The sequence below is a fragment of the Marmota monax genome, unplaced genomic scaffold (genome assembly GCF_021218885.2).
Source record: "Marmota monax isolate L192 unplaced genomic scaffold, Marmota_monax_Labrador192_F-V1.1 WCK01_AAM20220418_F8-fsc00001, whole genome shotgun sequence".
Taxonomy (NCBI): Eukaryota; Metazoa; Chordata; class Mammalia; order Rodentia; family Sciuridae; genus Marmota; species Marmota monax.
In genome coordinates, this window is record NW_026693777.1 from 34,912,331 (window position 1) to 34,930,770 (window position 18,440).

The window sequence follows — 18,440 nt, forward strand, 5'->3', positions numbered from 1 at the left end:
TGAAAATGGTAAAATGTTGGATAATATAAAAAATAAAGAAATAAATCCTATTTGATCATATTCTACTATTTAGAACCATTTTAGCTCTGGTAATCATAGCTAATAGTTAAACTATTAAGGAATTATGAAATAAACTGTTACAAATCTGTAGAAAAGTAGTGCTATACTACAAAGCCATTAAAATGCAGAGACTCCCTGACCCAACTTTGCCATGGTGTGAAAGTACACATACTGTGATTCTGTTTATCTCTTGCAGTACTCAATTAATTACATTAAATATTCAACATTTTATAATAAAACAGGCTTTTGTTGGATAATTTTACCCAAATGTAGAGTTATATAAGAGTTTTGAGCACATTTGAATTAAGCTAAACTAAGCTATGTTGAGTAGACTTGCCATATTGTGATTTTTTTTACTTTGTTTTCAATTTATAGTGGGTTTAATCAGGGTATAATCTCATCATAAGTTGAAGAATTATCTGTATATTAACAATATATTTAGATGTTTGGGAAATTTTCATAAATGTCTTTGTCATTAAAAAAAACAGCTAATGAAAGCATCTCTCAAAGAGACAGTGGTCATCTTGTAGTGGTGTGTATACAAAGTAATTAACACCAAATGACATAGAAATGAGTCTTTAATAAGGTTGAGTAGTACACTGGAATGTAACCTCTCTCTGATAACCTGCAACTTGAGGACATTTTTCCAAGCTGGGAAACAAGTCTCACTGCTAGAGTCACAATTTTCCCTTTTTCACCAGAAAAAGAGTGCTTTTCTTCTACTAAAACCAAACTTACACCCATCCAAATAATTTTACTTAATTCTGTTTCTTTTCATAAGCTACGTGAAAAATTCTTGAAAAAAGAGTAAGAGGTTAGTAAAGATATTTGATATATTTCAGCATGGTGAATAAAGTGCTGAACATAACACCATGCTCCATAAAAATACTGTTGTAAGTTCCCTCTCTACAGAGCCACTCCCCAGAGATGACCAGTTCATATTTTACTGGTTCATTTCATTCTGCCTAGACAATGGGAGATCATCATTCTCTTTTCAATTGCCAAGTTTCCTGTTGTCTTTTCAACTGACATTAGCAGACCCAAACACCTCATACTTAATTTATTAATCTCATAATGTTCTCCAAAAAGCCTCTACAGCAGTTCCCACATTCCCACAGTAATGCTTGAAGCATGACTTCATTTCTCTGAGATCTGAGATCAGAATTTGAACTCTGAAGTGGAAGATGGCATTCAATCATACAGGTGTCTATGATTCCCATCTTGTCTTTTCAGGTAAGGTGTAATCCACAAGATTTCAGCCCTTCTTCCACTCTGCTCCAGTTTTATGTTCTACCACATAGTATGTGAATTATAAGATCATCACTTCTTCCACATAAAAGCCATGGTTTTATCTGAGAGTTAAATTTGCTGAAGCTCTTCTCACATCACCTTTTGTATTCTACTATATATGACAGAGTTTGTACCCTAAATATGGAAAGACTCCTAAAATGAGTGTGGACATATCTTCCTTTACTAAAATATAAAACAACATTGCATGAACCCCTTAACTTTCTGATAATTTTAGGGACTAATAGACAAGGACATTTTATTCACATTTTGATTGCAAATATAGAGGAACACCTTTGTGAACATAATCAATTTTGCATATATTTGTAAATGATACATATTTGATTTCAGTATCTATCTTACTTTTTTATCTCAACTATAAAATTAATGAAGAACAACATCATATAGAATAGATTTGAGATTTTATGAAGGACAATGTTATTACAGAACGTGGTTTGAGTTTTTTTGTGAAATCTTTCAGATAATCAGTAGCTTTTTCTGCATTGAGATACTGATTGATATTAGTCCAATCTTTTAACATATTCTTTGTCTTTTAATTATAGTTTATAGAAACAGATTCTAGGCAGATGCTGTTTGAAATCTGGAGACAACAGAGTCACAGTTGAATGAAATATAAAACAAAAAAAATATGGAATGGTACAAACAAAACTATACATGACCCTTAGAGAAAGAACAATAAAGCAAATAGAAATATGTGGGCACAAGGATAGAGACAGATCTTCAAACATATAAAAAGAAGTAGAGTGAATGAAAATTCAAAATAATCAGTAAATAGAATATTGAAATGTTGAGGGCTTGATTGACTGGCATTGAATTGCAGTCTGTTCTTCACTCATGGAGAGCATCAGTCTGTATTATAAATGATTGCTTTGAAAACTGGATAAAATAATTAGTTCAGGAAAATTATTTCCACATACAAAAATGGCTGGGGATGTGGCTTAGTGGTTAAATGCTCGTGGGTTTGATTCCTGATATGAAAAAAAAATGCTTTTCAAATTACAGAGCTATTAAAAAAAACTTTAAAAAAAATCTACATTTCTGAGTTCCAGGGTTGGAATTAATAGACACATGGTGAATATTTTAAGAATAAGTCAATTTATTTTCATTTAACTTCCATGTCTCTATTATATACTAAAACTAAAATAAAGCAATATGATACACATATAATAATATTATTATTTTACTGGTTGGTTAATTTTTTGTATGTTAAAGTCTTAACATTCTGAAATATTGAATGGGGAATTTAAATTGGCATATGCTTTATCTCCAAAAGATTATGTTTCTAAAATTGCTATTTGCATATGAAACCCATAAATAATACTGCTAAAATTGGGAATGTCAATAAAAAAATAATAAAGGAAAAATGAAAACAAGCAAAGGACTACATGAGACTCTTATCCAAGATACTTTTTGCTATGATGACTATGAATAGCATTTAATTATTCTTTAGAGGGTAAGATTTTTCTAGGAATGTTGTTATCCAATATTTGATTTTAGGACATGCTTATAACTTAAAAACTCTCAAGGACACCACATAACTTGCATTTATGTGAGTTATTGCCAATAATATTTATTATTTGGAAATTAAACCTGGGGAATATTTGCTTATAAATTAATTTTAAAATAGCAGCAGTAATTAATTAGGCATATATTAAGTCAAATGATGAATATTTTATGTAAAAGTGACTTCATCCAAATTACTGAGAAGAGTTTCAATTTACATCTGTTTTTCCAATATCATTACTGTTTTTCTTAATACAGTAAAGATTTTTGTATCATATCTACTTCTCTGGTTAGTCTCTTGTGATATCATGTATCATATAGCCTTGAAAACTCCAATTTAATAATAAAGAAAAAATGCAAAATGGAAAACCAAATATTATCTTAACATTATTATAAAAATAATTTTGATGTAAAATAATAATAATTTTGATCTATTTGCCCTGAAAGATTCTCAAAGAACACTAACCATTCCTGGACCATACTTTGAAAACCAATTCTCTCTAATATCAGCATTGATTATTTACATTTTGCTATACAAACCAGATGAGAGTTGATCACTCACCCTCCATTCCAATTACAAGGTATTCAAGAGGCCGACAATATATGATATATCTCACATATTCATATTAATTTTATTTAGAGGGTTAAATGATGATGATGATGTTATAAAGAATTCTAATTGTTATTTGGAGAACAAATTAAGATAAAATATTAGCAAATAATATTTTTGATTAGACCTGAAATGACATTGTGGGATTTCCCACTCTTTGAACTACAAATAGCAGACATGCCCATTTTTCTGGAAGAAATTTTTAGACTGAAATTTGTTTATCCATTCCTTCTTATTATCTTTGCAATGTATGAAGTTATGTGTTACCATAACCATATTTGTTAAAAATAATATTTTTATTTATTATATAAAATAGTTTAATAAAATATATTTTTACCAATGAGATGAATGTCAAAATTCTATTAATCATTCAATATTTTTCACCTCAATTATTAATTAAATTATGGTCTGAAATGTACAGAGAAAGAAAGCCTTTAACCTAACACAACAAATCTAAAATGAATTATCCTATGCATATATTTTAATTCTATAGATACACTGAGATATTATCCTCAAATCAGTATGGGAGCAAGTATTCCTGTCACAAATAGAGCAAAGAATATTGAACATCAATCAATGTAATATCTTTGTATGTGACAAACAATGATTTTTCTCTTTAGTATATTTATTTTCTCCTTTCATTCACCACTTGACCTAAAATTGTATCTACTGTCTTGTATTGTTTTGTTTTGGTCAAAACCAACATATGGGTGGTAAACTTCCTTTGACTCCAGACCCTCTCTTCCTCTTTTCAAATTGGGTTTGGTGTGTCTAAGGTAGGACTATGAGTATCTGAAAATCATGTAAATATCTCTGCATGAATAATCTGTTATTTTTGAAAGGAATACCAACGTGACACCACTCAAGGAATCTGTCTTAAAAAGTCACATTATATAAGATCACTTCTCACATGGAAATATTTTATCTTTGCAGCTTTAGGAACAAATAAAAATTTGAATGTAAATAATTGCTCCAGCTCTGTGAGTAAATTCATCCTCTTGGGCTTCCCTTACACCTGGAAGATTCAGATCCTCCTCTTTTCAATCTTTTCTGGAACATACATCTCAACCCTAATTGGAAACCTGAGCATTATCTGTGCTGTATGGTGGGACTATAGACTACAAACACCAATGTACATCCTGCTGGCCAACTTTTCCTTCCTGGAGATCTGTTATATCAACTCTACTGTCCCCAATATGCTAGCCAACTTTCTCTCTGAGAGCCATGACATTTCTTTCTCTGGGTGCTTCCTCCAGTTCTACTTCTTCTTCTCCATGGGCACCACTGAGACTTTCTTCTTGTCTGTCATGGCCTTTGACAGGTACCTTGCAATATGCAAACCCCTGAACTACCCTACAATCATGACTGTTCAAAACTGCTTCAGAACGGGAGCTGGCTGCTGGGTGTGTGGCTTTTTGTACTTCCTCTTGCCTGTTTACCTAGTTTCTCAGCTCCCATTTTGTTGTGCAAATAAAATTGATCACTTTCTATGTGACCCAGGACCACTTATAAAGCTGTCCTGTGAACCAGCTCCTGGCACTGAAATTATCTGTGCCATCTATAACTCAGTCCTCATTTTCTCCACCTTCCTCTATATTACCAGTTCCTACACCTTGGTAATCAGAGCTGTACTCAGGGTCCCTTCAGCAGAAGGCCAGAAAAAGGCTTTCTCCACATGTGGCTCCCATCTGGCTGTAGTATCCCTCTTCTATGGCTCCCTCATGGTTGTTTATGTGAGCCCCACAGCAGGAAATCCAGCAGGGATGCAGAAAATTGTGACTTTGTTCTACTCCATGTTAACTCCACTCTTCAACCCCTTGATCTATAGTTTACGAAATAAAGAGATGAAAGAGGCCCTGAGAAAACTGTTCAGAACTGTGAAATTTCCACAGGGCCATGGCACAGGTTATTGAAGAAGCTGTGTATCCAAATAAATTAGCACTTTGATTTTTTGTTTGTATTTACAGAACTAGAAAAATATCTTTACTGGAAGTGGGAACATAATCAAGTTCAGAAACCTGTTTATAAAGTTAGCTATATTCATTTGTTCACTTTATTAGATAAAAAATTAATAATAAAGTTCTTCCAAGTAAAAGACTATAGTCAATGGAAAATGATAACTTATCTTGCTGGCTTTCAGAGTTAATACTAGTTAATATTTTTCTCTCTAAAATTTCAGTGTTCTCAGATACACACACACACACACACACAGACAATCTTCCTACATTTACATTTCTTCCTAAAACTTTTTCCTGAGTTGAAGTTAATATATTATAAATTTGCATAGCAATTCTAGGGTAGTGTTTTTATTACAGAAGTTGTTGGATTTGCCTTCTTCCAATCTTCTGAAGAACACTAGTGACTCAAACTTTTAGCAGGAATTTTCCTCATGCTGCAAATCAACCTTTTTTTGTAATTGAATAACATTCAATTGAAAGACAATGCAACCACTTTTCTTTTCCCTTCACCTTTGGTGGACATTTAATGAGTCTGCTTCAGTGATGTCATAAATAATGCATGAACCAGTTTTTTTTTAATAGGAACATGTTTTCACTTCCTTAGAACATGTATTTTGGAATGAAATAAGTAGATTATATGTTAATTTTCTATGCAGCATTTTGAGGAATTGTCTGACTTTTCTCAGAAAGACCATGACCAATTATTCTCAAAACTCAGTGTTCATAATGTATTGGAATTTCTGTTTCCTTGTATTTTGCCAACACTAGTTATCTTCTGTCTTTTTAACTTTTGCTATCTCAGTCAGTGCAAAGTGGCATTTTATTGCGATTTCAATGGACATTTCCCTACTGACTGATGTGCTGATCCCCTTTTTATGTATTTCTTGCAAACTGAAGAGTCCTCTTTGAAGAAATATTTTAAACTTCTGATCCTCTTTCAATGTAGTCATCTTGTCATCATTGCAATTATGATATATCCACCTTCATAAGATGATGTATATCTTGTCATAATTTTAGTAATGCATAACTTGAAAAAATTTCTCCCAAACTGGGGGCTATCTTTATATTCTAAATTATGTATTTTTAAGTTTGTATTTTGTTGAAGTTCGACTAATCTGCTTAACTTTTATTTGTCAGATGTAATTTTGGTGTTACATTTAATAAAACAAGGTCTAACACAAGGTAACAGTGTTTCAATGAACATCAGCATGCAGATGTTTCTTCAACACACTGACTTTATTTCATTTGGACATATAACCAGGAATGGATTACCGAACAATATGGTACTTGTATTTTCATTTTTTTTCAGAAATTTCCAACTCATTTTCTAAAGTAGTTGTAATAATTTGCATCTCCACCAAAAATTTACAATGGTTCTCTTTGACACATCCTCAACAGCACTAGTTAACTTTAGTCTTCTTCTATTTACTGGAGCAAGAAAATATTTTATTGTGGTTTTATTTGCATTTTCCTTTTGATTAGTAATGTTGAACCTTTTCTCATATACCTTTTGACGATTTGTGTATCTTTTCTTTACTGAGAAATGTATATTGCCTACTTGTCTAAATTTTTTTTTAAATTGTTGATTCTAAGGATTAAATCCAGGAACATCAAACTACAGATACTACAGAGCTACAGTATCTATCCCATTTTGTGTGTGTGTGTGTGTGTGTGTAACAGAGTCTCACTAAGTTGTCCAGGCTGTTCTTCAACTTCTGATTCTCATTGTCCTGACTCTTCTTTCAAGTTGCTGAGATAACAGGCATGCCCCAAGGTTGCTGGCATATACTGCCCAAAGTCAACTTACTTGTTTTGTTTCATTTTTTTTCTGTTGAGTTTTTGAGTTCTTATGTATTATGGATATGAATCCTCATAGTCAGATGCATAGTTTACAAATAATATTTCCCATTCTGTATGTTGTCTCTTTATTTTTCAACTATTTGTCATACAAACTCTGACAAAAAATTTCGATCAAATTGGCAAATAATTAATAAAATCTCCAAATATGGCTAAAAGTGTAGATTCATAAAAGAGAACAATAGAACCATTATCAAGAGCCCATTAAATGTGGGGCCTACTAAGAAACTCAGAGAATAAGTGCAACCACCTTGCTTTACTGATATGAAACAGATCAAGAGGGAAAAAGAAGGCAGCTTTTTAAGCAAAGTTCATTCTCAGTCCTATTCTTCTCTTTACTTTAATCCATATAAAGTGGAGAATTCATGGCTTTCAATCTTATCTCTCTTTCCTGTGTGATTAGTCATTGTACTTACTGAGTGTTCTGATGCAACACACACACACACACACACACACACACACACTGAGTCATCCTCTGCTGCACAGTAGTAGTCTGCCCATGTTATCTATATTAATTGATTACTGTGAGATCCAGAGCTGAGTTTATGCACAGGGGCCATCCTCCACCATCATCAGGTCATCGTTGCTTTACATAAGTATAAAGACAGCTGCAATGCAGACAACATCTAATTGCAGGGATTGTTCAAAAAGGCTAATTCACACAATACAATTGTAGAAAGACAAGTGGGACATAACAGAGGAATTAAGGCAGAAGTCAAGACACTTAAATATGGAAGAATTGTCACTTGTACTCATGCACCTTTCTTGCTCAATATATGATAAGTGGCCCTTTTAGAATGTGACAGGGCCACTAAGACCCAGAACATTCCTCCTTGCCTTTGCCACTCAAGGGACTTGCAAGCCTCCTCTGGGACAGTAAGTTCCAGTTGCAGCAGGTCATGGACAGAGACAGTCATATCAGCAAACTTCATCTTTTTCAGAAAGGCTTTCCTGGAAAGTGAGGAGAATGGAAGTCTGCTCACAGGTGGATGGATGTTCAAGAGGAAAAAGAGCAGCAGTATGGTGGACTCCAGACTCACCTCACACTGGCCAGCTTGAATCTGCTGTCCCATGCTCCTTCTGCATCAGTGGAAAGAAGTTCACTTCTGTATCCTACAGCATCCTGAGCTCTGTTGAATCCAGTCACCTGTAATCCAAACAACAAAGAAGTGGAGACAATCATGAGGGTTCTCTGAAGAGATTTGGGGAATTCTTAGGGGGAAATGTAGGATCTCTTTTTAAGATGAACTTCCTGGATCCATGTAGAGTAAGCAAGAAACACAAAGCCAGATTATAATAACCAAATATTCAATAATATTTTAACATAGTATCAGCAAAATAATTGGATGGGTTGAATTTTTCTATAAATGTTGATTAAACTCAACGACTCACCTTCAAAAGTTATGTAGAAGTTCATTTTATTAGGAAGTTATCACATGATTCCTAATAAACATGTATAATTTCCCATATCTTTTGAAAAAGGAGAAAAAAATGCCTTTAAGTCCACAATACCACATCTTACTTGCATCTTTCTACCCTCAAATACCTGGATTTCAGAGAATTTTGTTATTCCAAAGAGGTTTACACATTCCAGAAACACAATGAATTGTTCCTTAAGGTAAATGGACTATAACATGTCATCTATAATATTTGATGTCACACATTATTGATTTCTGGAGAATTAATGTAACAGCATTTGAATACTATTGCACCACTAATTCTACTTAATAAAACACAATTCTCTGAAGTTTCTCTTCTGTGAATATGCACAGACTTATTCCCAACTATGCATTTATTCCTCTGTCTATATCACATTTGTATATGAGAGAAAATATAGCAACTACAGAAAATTGTGTTTTATCTTTTTAATGAGTCTTTTTTTTAATATTTATTTTTTAGTTTTTGGCGGACACAACATCTTTATTTGTACGTGGTGCTGAGGATCGAACCCGGGCCACACGCATGCCAGGCGATCGCACTACCACTTGAGCCACATCCCCAGGCCCTTAACGAGTCTTATGGTAGCCATGGTGACCATGGTGAAAGCCAGTGACATTTTTTACAAATAGACAATTTACAATCCTAAAATTGAATGGAACCACTAAAAGAACGCTGGAGTGATGGATTCAATATGTATTTTTTGGTAGATTATTTTCTTTTCTTATGCTTGTCTTTTGATCCTACTTGCAAGAATACTGATTCAGGATACCTTAAAATTTCAAGAAAATGTCAGTTAGTGGCAGCAACTTGCAACTAGAGAGGACATATGAATATAATCCTATGTACCCAAAGAGGGAACACAAATTGTCTGATTAACACAAAAAGTAAATGTTGTACTTTCACCTCAATGAATAGCAAATGTAAGAACTAAAATCTCTGGACAATTCCCTTAATGTTGATCTTGTTATCTTACAATGAATTCCTGATGAATTGTACATTCATTAGAGATTATTTTCTGATGATCCATTGAGGAAAAAGTAAAGGAATGGTCTGATTAAAACCGAAAACAGAAAAAGAAGTGTTTTTTTGTTGTTGTTGTTGTTTTTTGTGGTGGTGGTCTGGGGAAATACTGGAGACTGATTTAGAGCAAATTAAATTCTGTGCTTCTATTTTTATGTCAAAATGAGTCCTCATGTATGCCTAAAAAGAACAATAAAAAGAAAGAAAATAGTAAACAAAGTTTTATGAGCAAAAGCAATAACTGAAATGAAAGAAGCATAAGAGAAAAACACATACTTTTTTATTCATAAACGAAAACACCTGAACACCTCTACCACCAACCCCCTCCCCAGAGAAAAGAAAATTGTCTTAAAAAATAGTTGTTATGACATTTTTTTTAATTCTCCGTAAATATCACACTATCAAAAAATAGGTTAAACACATGGCACTTGGAGAAATTCGTAACCAAAGTCAGAGTTCTGTCTAATACTTCCAGAATAGAGACCTCTTCCCACTGCCAGAGGAGAGAGCACAATAACAATTTGTACATTGAACACAGAAAATATACATGTGTTTATTTTTCCAAAGAACCAACTTTTAGTCGACAGACCCTTAGCCATGCTAGCGAAGAGAAGAAGAGAGAGAACTCAAATTACTAGCATACGGGATGAAAAAGGCAATATCACAAGAGACACTTCAGAAATACAGAAGATAATCAAAAATTATTTTGAATCCTTATACTCCAATAAATTAGAAGATAGTGAAGGCATAGATAAATTTCTTAAGTCATATGATCTGCCCAGATTGAGTCAGGAGGATATAGACAACCTAAACAGACCAATATCAATTGAGGAAATAGAAGAAACCATCAAAAGACTACCAACTAAGAAAAGCCCAGCACCGGATGGGTATACAGCAGAGTTTTACAAAACCTTTAAAGAGGAACTAATACCAATACTTTTCAAGCTACTTCAGGAAATAGAAAAAGAGGGAGAACTTCCAAATTCATTCTACGAGGCCAACATCACCCTGATACCTAAACCAGACAAAGACACTTCAAAGAAAGAAAACTACAGACCAATATCTCTAATGAACCTAGATGCAAAAATCCTCAATAAAATTCTGGCCACTCGGATACAAAAACATATCAAAAAAATTGTGCACCATGATCAAGTAGGATTCATCCCTGGGATGCAAGGCTGGTTCAATATACGGAAATCAATAAATGTTATTCACCATATCAATAGACTTAAAAATAAGAACCATATGATCATCTCGATAGATGCGGAAAAAGCATTCGACAAAGTACAGCATCCCTTTATGTTCAAAACTCTAGAAAAACTAGGGATAACAGGAACATACCTCAATATTGTAAAAGCAATTTATGCTAAGCCTCAGGCTAGCATCATTCTGAATGGAGAAAAATTGAAGGCATTCCCTCTAAAATCTGGAACAAGACAGGGATGCCCTCTCTCTCCACTTCTCTTCAACATAGTTCTCGAAACACTGGCCAGAGCAATTAGACAGACCAAAGAAACTAAAGGCATCAAAATAGGAAAAGAAGAACTTAAATTATCACTATTTGCAGCTGACATGATTCTATACCTAGCAGACCCAAAAGGGTCTACAAAGAAACTATTAGAGCTAATAAATGAATTCAGCAAAGTGGCAGGATATAAAATGAACACGCATAAATCAAAGGCATTCCTGTATATCAGCGACAAATCCTCTGAAATGGAAATGAGGACAACCACTCCATTCACAATATCTTCAAAAAAATAAAATACTTGGGAATCAACCTAACAAAAGAGGTGAAAGACTTATACAATGAAAACTACAGAACCCTAAAGAGAGAAATAGAAGAAGATCTTAGAAGATGGAAAAATATACCCTGTTCATGGATAGGCAGAACTAACATCATCAAAATGGTGATATTACCAAAAGTTCTCTATAGGTTTAATGCAATGCCAATCAAAATCCCAACGGCATTTCTTGTAGAAATAGAGAAAGCAATCATGAAATTCTTATGGAAAAATAAAAGACCCAGAATAGCAAAAACAATGCTAAGCAGGAAGTGTGAATCAGGCAGTATAGCGATACCAGACTTCAAACTATACTACAGAGCAATAGTAACAAAAACAGCATGGTACTGGTACCAAAACAGGCGGGTGGACCAATGGTACAGAATAGAGGACACAGAAACCAATCCACAAAACTACAACTATCTTATTATTTGATAAAGGGGCTAAAAGCATGCAATGGAGGAAGGATAGCATCTTCAACAAATGGTGCTGGGAAAACTGGAAATCCATATGCAACAAAAGGAAACTGAATCCCTTTCTCTCGCCATGCACAAATGTTAATTCAAAATGGATCAAGGAGCTTGATATCAAATCAGAGACACGCCGTCTGATAGAAGAAAAAGTTGGCTACGATCTACATACTGTGGGGTCGGGCTCCAAATTCCTCAATAGGACACCCATAGCACAAAAGTTAATAACTAGAATCAACAAATGGGACTTACTCAAACTAAAAAGTTTTTTCTTAGCAAAAGAAACAATAAGAGGTAAATAGGGAGCCTACATCCTGGGAACAAATCTTTACTCCTCACACTTCAGATAGAGCCCTAATATCCAGAATATACAAAGAACTCAAAAAAATTAGACAATAAGATAACAAACAACCCAATCAACAAATGGGCCAAGGACCTGAACAGACACTTCTCAGAGGAGGACATACAGTCAATCAACAAGTACATGAAAAAATGCTCACCATCTCTAGCAGTCAGAGAAATGCAAATCAAAACCACCCTAAGATACCATCTCACTCCAGTAAGATTGGCAGCCATTAGGAAGTCAAACAACAACAAGTGCTGGCGAGGATGTGGGGAAAAGGGTACACTTGTACATTGCTGGTGGGACTGCAAATTGGTGCAGCCAATTTGGAAAGCAGTATGGAGATTTCTTGGGAAGCTGGGAATGGAGCCACCATTTGACCCAGCTATTCCCCTTCTCGGTCTATTCCCTAAAGACCTAAAAAGAGCATGCTACAGGGACACTGCTACATCAATGTTCATAGCAGCTCAATTCACAATAGCAAGACTGTGGAACCAACCTAGATGCCCTCCAATAGAGGAATGGATAAAAAAATGTGGCATTTATACACAATGGAGTATTACTCTGCATTAAAAAATGACAAAATCATAGAATTTGCAGGGAAATGGATGGCATTAGAGCAGATTATGCTAAGTGAAGCTAGCCAATCCCTAAAAAGCAAATGCCAAATGTCTTCTTTGATATAAGGAGAGTAACTAAGAACAGAGTAGGGACGAAGAGCATGAGAAGAAGATTAACATTAAACAGGGATGAGAGGTGGAAGGGAAAGGGAGAGAGAAGGGAAATTGCATGGAAATGGAAGGAGACCCTCAGGGTTATACAAAATTACATACAAGAGGAAGTGAGGGGAAAGGGAAAAATATTACAAGGCGGAGTAATGAATGACAGTAGAGGAGGTAGAGAGAGAAGAGGGGAGGGGAGGGGAGGGGGGATAGTAGAGAATACGAAAGGCATCAGAACACAACAGACACTAGTATGGCAATATGTAAATCAATGGATGTGTAACTGATGTGATTCTGCAATCTATATATGGGGTAAAAATGGGAGTTCATAACCCACTTGAATCAAAGTGTGAAATATGATGTATCAAGAACTATGTAATGTTTTGAACAACCAACAATAAAAAATTAAAAAAAAAGAAAACATACATGTGATACTGAATTTGCACGGAAGAATCCAACTCAATGATGAAAATCTTCATTCAGTATTGTTTGCTATATTGCCTAAATTTCCACTAGTTTGTTATTATTTTGTAAGAAAAACATTTTTTAAAAACACACATAAACTAAGTATATACAAAATTAGAAATGGTAACATATTTGTTTGTGTTCAGTCATGAGGGAAGAAAGTTAAAGATCAGTACATGAAAAACTATAAAGAAGTGTATAAGGAAATGGAAAAAACCACAAGTAATTTGAAGTTATCCTATATTCATAGATTGGAAAAAATCAATTTGTTAAAATATCACACTACCTCCCACCCAAATCTACAGATTCAATAAAATCCCATTCAGAGTTCCAGTGACATTGTTTACAGATAGACAATTTACAATCCTAAAATTGAATAGAACCACTAAAAGACTGAATAAATAAAGCAAACTGAAAATGAGCAAAGGTGGAAGCATTGCACTTTGTGATTCCAAATTTTATTCCAAAGCAATAGAAATCAAAACAGCACAGTACTGACATAAAAACAGGCCCATAAACAAATAAAATAAGAATGGAGAGCCCAGAAATAAGCTCATGAGTGTACAGTCAACTCATCTTAGACAAGAGCACAAAATTACACGATGAAGAAAGTATTCTATTTCAATAAATGGTGTTGGGACATAGAAATTCACATGCAAAAAAGTTGAAAATGAAATTTTTCTTACACTATAGCCCAAAGTCAACCAAAATGTATTAGATACTAATAAAAACAGAAATAAAAAATCACCTATGAGTAAATAAAGTTCCTTGACATTATTCTTGGCAATATATTTATGGCTATGAACTAAAATACAGACAAAAAAGCATTGAAATAAACTATTGAGACTATATATAATTAAGCAGCTTATTCACAATGAATCAAGAAACAATATGAAAAGATAATCTATATAATTCAAGAAAATATTTTCAAACCTTGCACCTGATAAGTTGTTAATATCTAAAGCATGTACTGAACAAAAGCAACTATATGTGAAAAAAAGAAAACATGTAACCCAATTAAAAGCTATGAAAAGAAGTGAATAGATATTTTTTGGAAAAAAATATATACAAATGGCCAACGGGTATATGAAAAGATGCTTAACAATACTAATAATTAGGCAAATACAAATCAAAACCACAGTGAAACTTCATTTTACATCTCTTAGAAGGATTTTTACAAAAAATATTTAAAATAATAAAAAAATTGTTGACCAGATTAAGTAGAAAGGGGACTCTTTTTAACAAAATTGGTGGGAATGTAAATTGGTACATTTAGTGTATAAAACAGAACTTTTAAATTGAATTAAACTTTTAAATTGAATAACAATACGTTCCAACCATACCAGCCTGAAATTAGTATTCAAAGATACAAAGCACATGAAATTAGTATTCAAAGAGATAACTGCATTCCTATGTTCAGAGCAACACTGATCCCAATGGTTGATAGTAGTCAATTTATGGAAATAATCTAAGCGTCCTTGAGAAGATGAGTGGATAAAGAGAATACAACACATATTAAACAGAGGCATTGTAAAATATATGTGTAATTATCTGTTATGGTTTGGACATAAGGTGTCTCCCTAAAGCTCACTTGTGAGATAATGCAAGAAGATTCAGCAGAGAAATGATTGGGTTGTAAGAGTCTTAACCCAATCAGTGAATTAATCCCTTGATAGAGTTTAACTGCCTGGCAACTAAAGTGGTAGGGTGTGGCTGGAGGAGGTGGGAATTAGGACACAGCTTTGGAGTATTTATTTGTGTCTCACAAGTGGAGATCTCTCTCTCTCTCTGTGCTTCCTTATCACCATGTGAGCTGCTTCCCTCTGCCACACTCTTCCTCCATGATGTTCTGCCTCATGGAGCTGGCCTTGTATGGACTAAGATCTCTGAAATTGTGAGCCCTTAAATAAATTTTCCTCCTTTAAAATTTTAGTCACAGCAGCAAAAGAAGCTGACTAAAACTTGGCTAAATGTTAAAATTATTGCTAAAAGCTTTGAAAACTGTACAACTTAAAGATGGGAATTAATTAATATTATTAACTTTTACTGTACCAAAAGTTTTGAAGTTATTTTATATTTCATTCTTACAGCATTCCTATAGATTAAGTATTTTTTTTGTCAGATGAGGAAATAGAAACAGAAATAGATTAAAATCAAAGTCACAGTTCAACAAGTAGGATCAATATTTCAGAGCAAATCTTAACAATTAAAAAGCAAATGACTGTTTAACTGGGTATCCTGAATATAGCATTAGATAATATAACTTCCATAATTATTAAATAGTAATAGTTTTTAAAACTGATAAAAATCAGGATGAGGGCAATATAGGGCAGTTGGTAGAGTGCTCGCTTGCATTCAGAAGGCCCTGAGTTCAATCCCTAGCACTAGACACACACATACACACACACAAAATCAGGATGATTTCTTGCTGCTAAATTGTTCCCTTGCAGCTATATATTAATGTTGTAGCAATTGCCACTGGAATTCTGCTTTTGTTATTACCTATCTTCTATGTCACTTATTCCAAAACGTGAGGAAAGAGCTACCAAAAATTTATTCTGGAAAGGTTTGTAGTGATAGAAAATTCAATTCAAAAACAAATATCAGATATTTCACACATCTCAGGGGCATATGCCTATCTGATATGCTATCAGGATATCATCTTTAAATCAGGTAATTCTCATTATAGATTATATGCTTACTTGTAATTTGAGACTCATCGTATACGTCTCCCTTTCCACAGCAAATGTATGCTTTGTCAAATTGCTTTAGGAATGATTCTTTCTTTCTGTCCTTACTCTGTATTTCTGAGTTCTCAGAGAAAGTTAAGGGGACAGTTTGGAAGGCAGTACTGTTTTTCATTCCTCACCTGCTTGCATTTGTATCACCCTCGGAAGTTCAGAGTATAAAAAGGAGATGAAAGCTGATTTAAAAATAGTGAAGAATTGTCAAGGAAGAGATTTAATAAAGAGGGAAGGAGAGTGGGCAATAATCTCTTCAATCTCCAGATTTAGAATTCTCAGTTTACTAAAGGACCAATATAAGCAATATCATTGTTACATTTGGAAGTAATTTCTCATCACTGAAGTTTTAACTTCTTATACACTCAGCATTAATACTCAAAAATAATACTTCCTACTTATGTCTGCAGGTTATAAAAACATAATCTTTCTCTATGAAGGACAGTGAATCACTTGGAACAGAAACACTGATTATCAAAGTGATCATTGTTATTTGTCTTTGTATAATTGAAATGGGATTTTTGTGTATTTTACTATTGAAGTATGATTTTGCCAATTATTTTAGAAAATCCACTCTTGTAACAAATTCAGGAATCACCTTTTATTTCTGGTTAATTCTGTGTTTTATCAAAATTAATTTTATCTAATGCTACTTCTATATCTATTAAAATCTCCTTATATTTTTTCTAATAATAAGTTACCCCAAGTTATATTCATATATGCTAATGAAAAATGGTGTGATGCTGGATAATTTAAAATAAAGAAATAAATCTCACTTGATCATATTCTATCATTTAGTGATATTCTACTATAGATCTTAGTTAATTTATTTAGAACCATTTTAGCTCTGGTAAACATAGCTAATAGCTAAACAATTAGGGAATTATTAAATAAATAATTATATATATATATGTACAAAGGTAGTGCTATACTAGAGAGCCATTAAAATACAGATAATCCCTTATGTATGGTTCAATTTAATGATGTTTCAACTTTGCCATGGTATGAAAATATACACATACAGCTACTCTGTTTATCTCTTGCAGTACTCAATGAATTACATTAAACATTCAACATTTTGTAACAATATGGGCATTTATTGAATGATTTTACCCAACTGTAGAATAAAAGTAGGGTAGTGTAAGCAATTTGGGTAGGTTAGGCATATTGTATATATTTTTTAACTTTGTTTTTATCATCTCAGTTGGATTATTAGGGTATAACCTTAGCATAAGTTGAAGAGCTAACTGTATATTAACTGTATATTTAGATTCTTGAAAAATTTTCATAAATGTCTTATTTTAAAAAACAACCAATGAAATTATCTCTCAAACTGATAAGGTGTAATGGAGTGGTGATTTACAACAAATTACACAGAAATGCGTCTTTCATAAGGTGAGTATACTGCAACATTACTTCTGTGTTAACCTACACCCTGTAGACATTTTTCCAAGCTTTGAACCAATTCTCCCAGCTAGAGTCACAATTTTCCCTTTATCATCAGAAAGAAGAGTATTTTTTTTCCTACTTAAAAACACCAAGTGAAAAATCCTTGAAAATGAATAAGAGGTAAGTAAAGATGTTCAATACATTTCAGCATAATTAATAAAGTGCTGAACATGACACTATGCTCCTTAAAAATATTGTTATAAGTTCCTTCTCTACAGACCTCCTCCCTAGAGATGGCCAGCACAAAGGCTCCTTATTTCACTGGTTCATTTCTTTCTGCCTAGACAATGAGAAATCACGATTCTCTTTCCAAATGTCAAGTTGCCTGTTGTCTTTTAACTTACATTAGTAGACACAAACGCCTCATACTTAATTTATTAATCTCATAATGTTCTTCCTCCAAAAAGCCTCACGAGTTCCCACAGTAATGCCTGAAACATGACTTCATTTCTCTGAGATCTGAGACCGGAATTTGAACTCTGATGTGGAAGATGGCATTCAATCATACAGGTGTCTATGATTCCCATCTTATTTCTTCAGGTAATGATCAATCATCCACCAGATTTCAGCCCTTCTTCCACTCTGCTCTAGTTTTATATTCTATCACAAAATTACAAAAGCACTGCTTCTTCAGAATCAAAGCCAAGGTTTTATCTGAGAGCTAAATTTGCTGGAGATCTTCTCACATTACCTTTTGTGTTCTACTCCATATA

At 33.5% G+C, this 18,440-nt stretch overlaps 1 protein-coding gene across 1 annotated transcript; it reads left to right on the plus strand.

Annotated features, from left to right (window-relative positions):
* The first annotated feature begins 1,244 nt into the window (after positions 1 to 1,244).
* On the plus strand, positions 1,245 to 5,394 carry LOC124104045 (olfactory receptor 11H6-like). The gene is made up of 2 exons (XM_046460711.1): positions 1,245 to 1,293; positions 4,421 to 5,394. Exons 1-2 carry the CDS (start codon positions 1,245 to 1,247, stop codon positions 5,392 to 5,394), a joined length of 1,023 nt encoding a protein of 340 aa, XP_046316667.1.
* Positions 5,395 to 18,440: the final 13,046 nt, after the last annotated feature.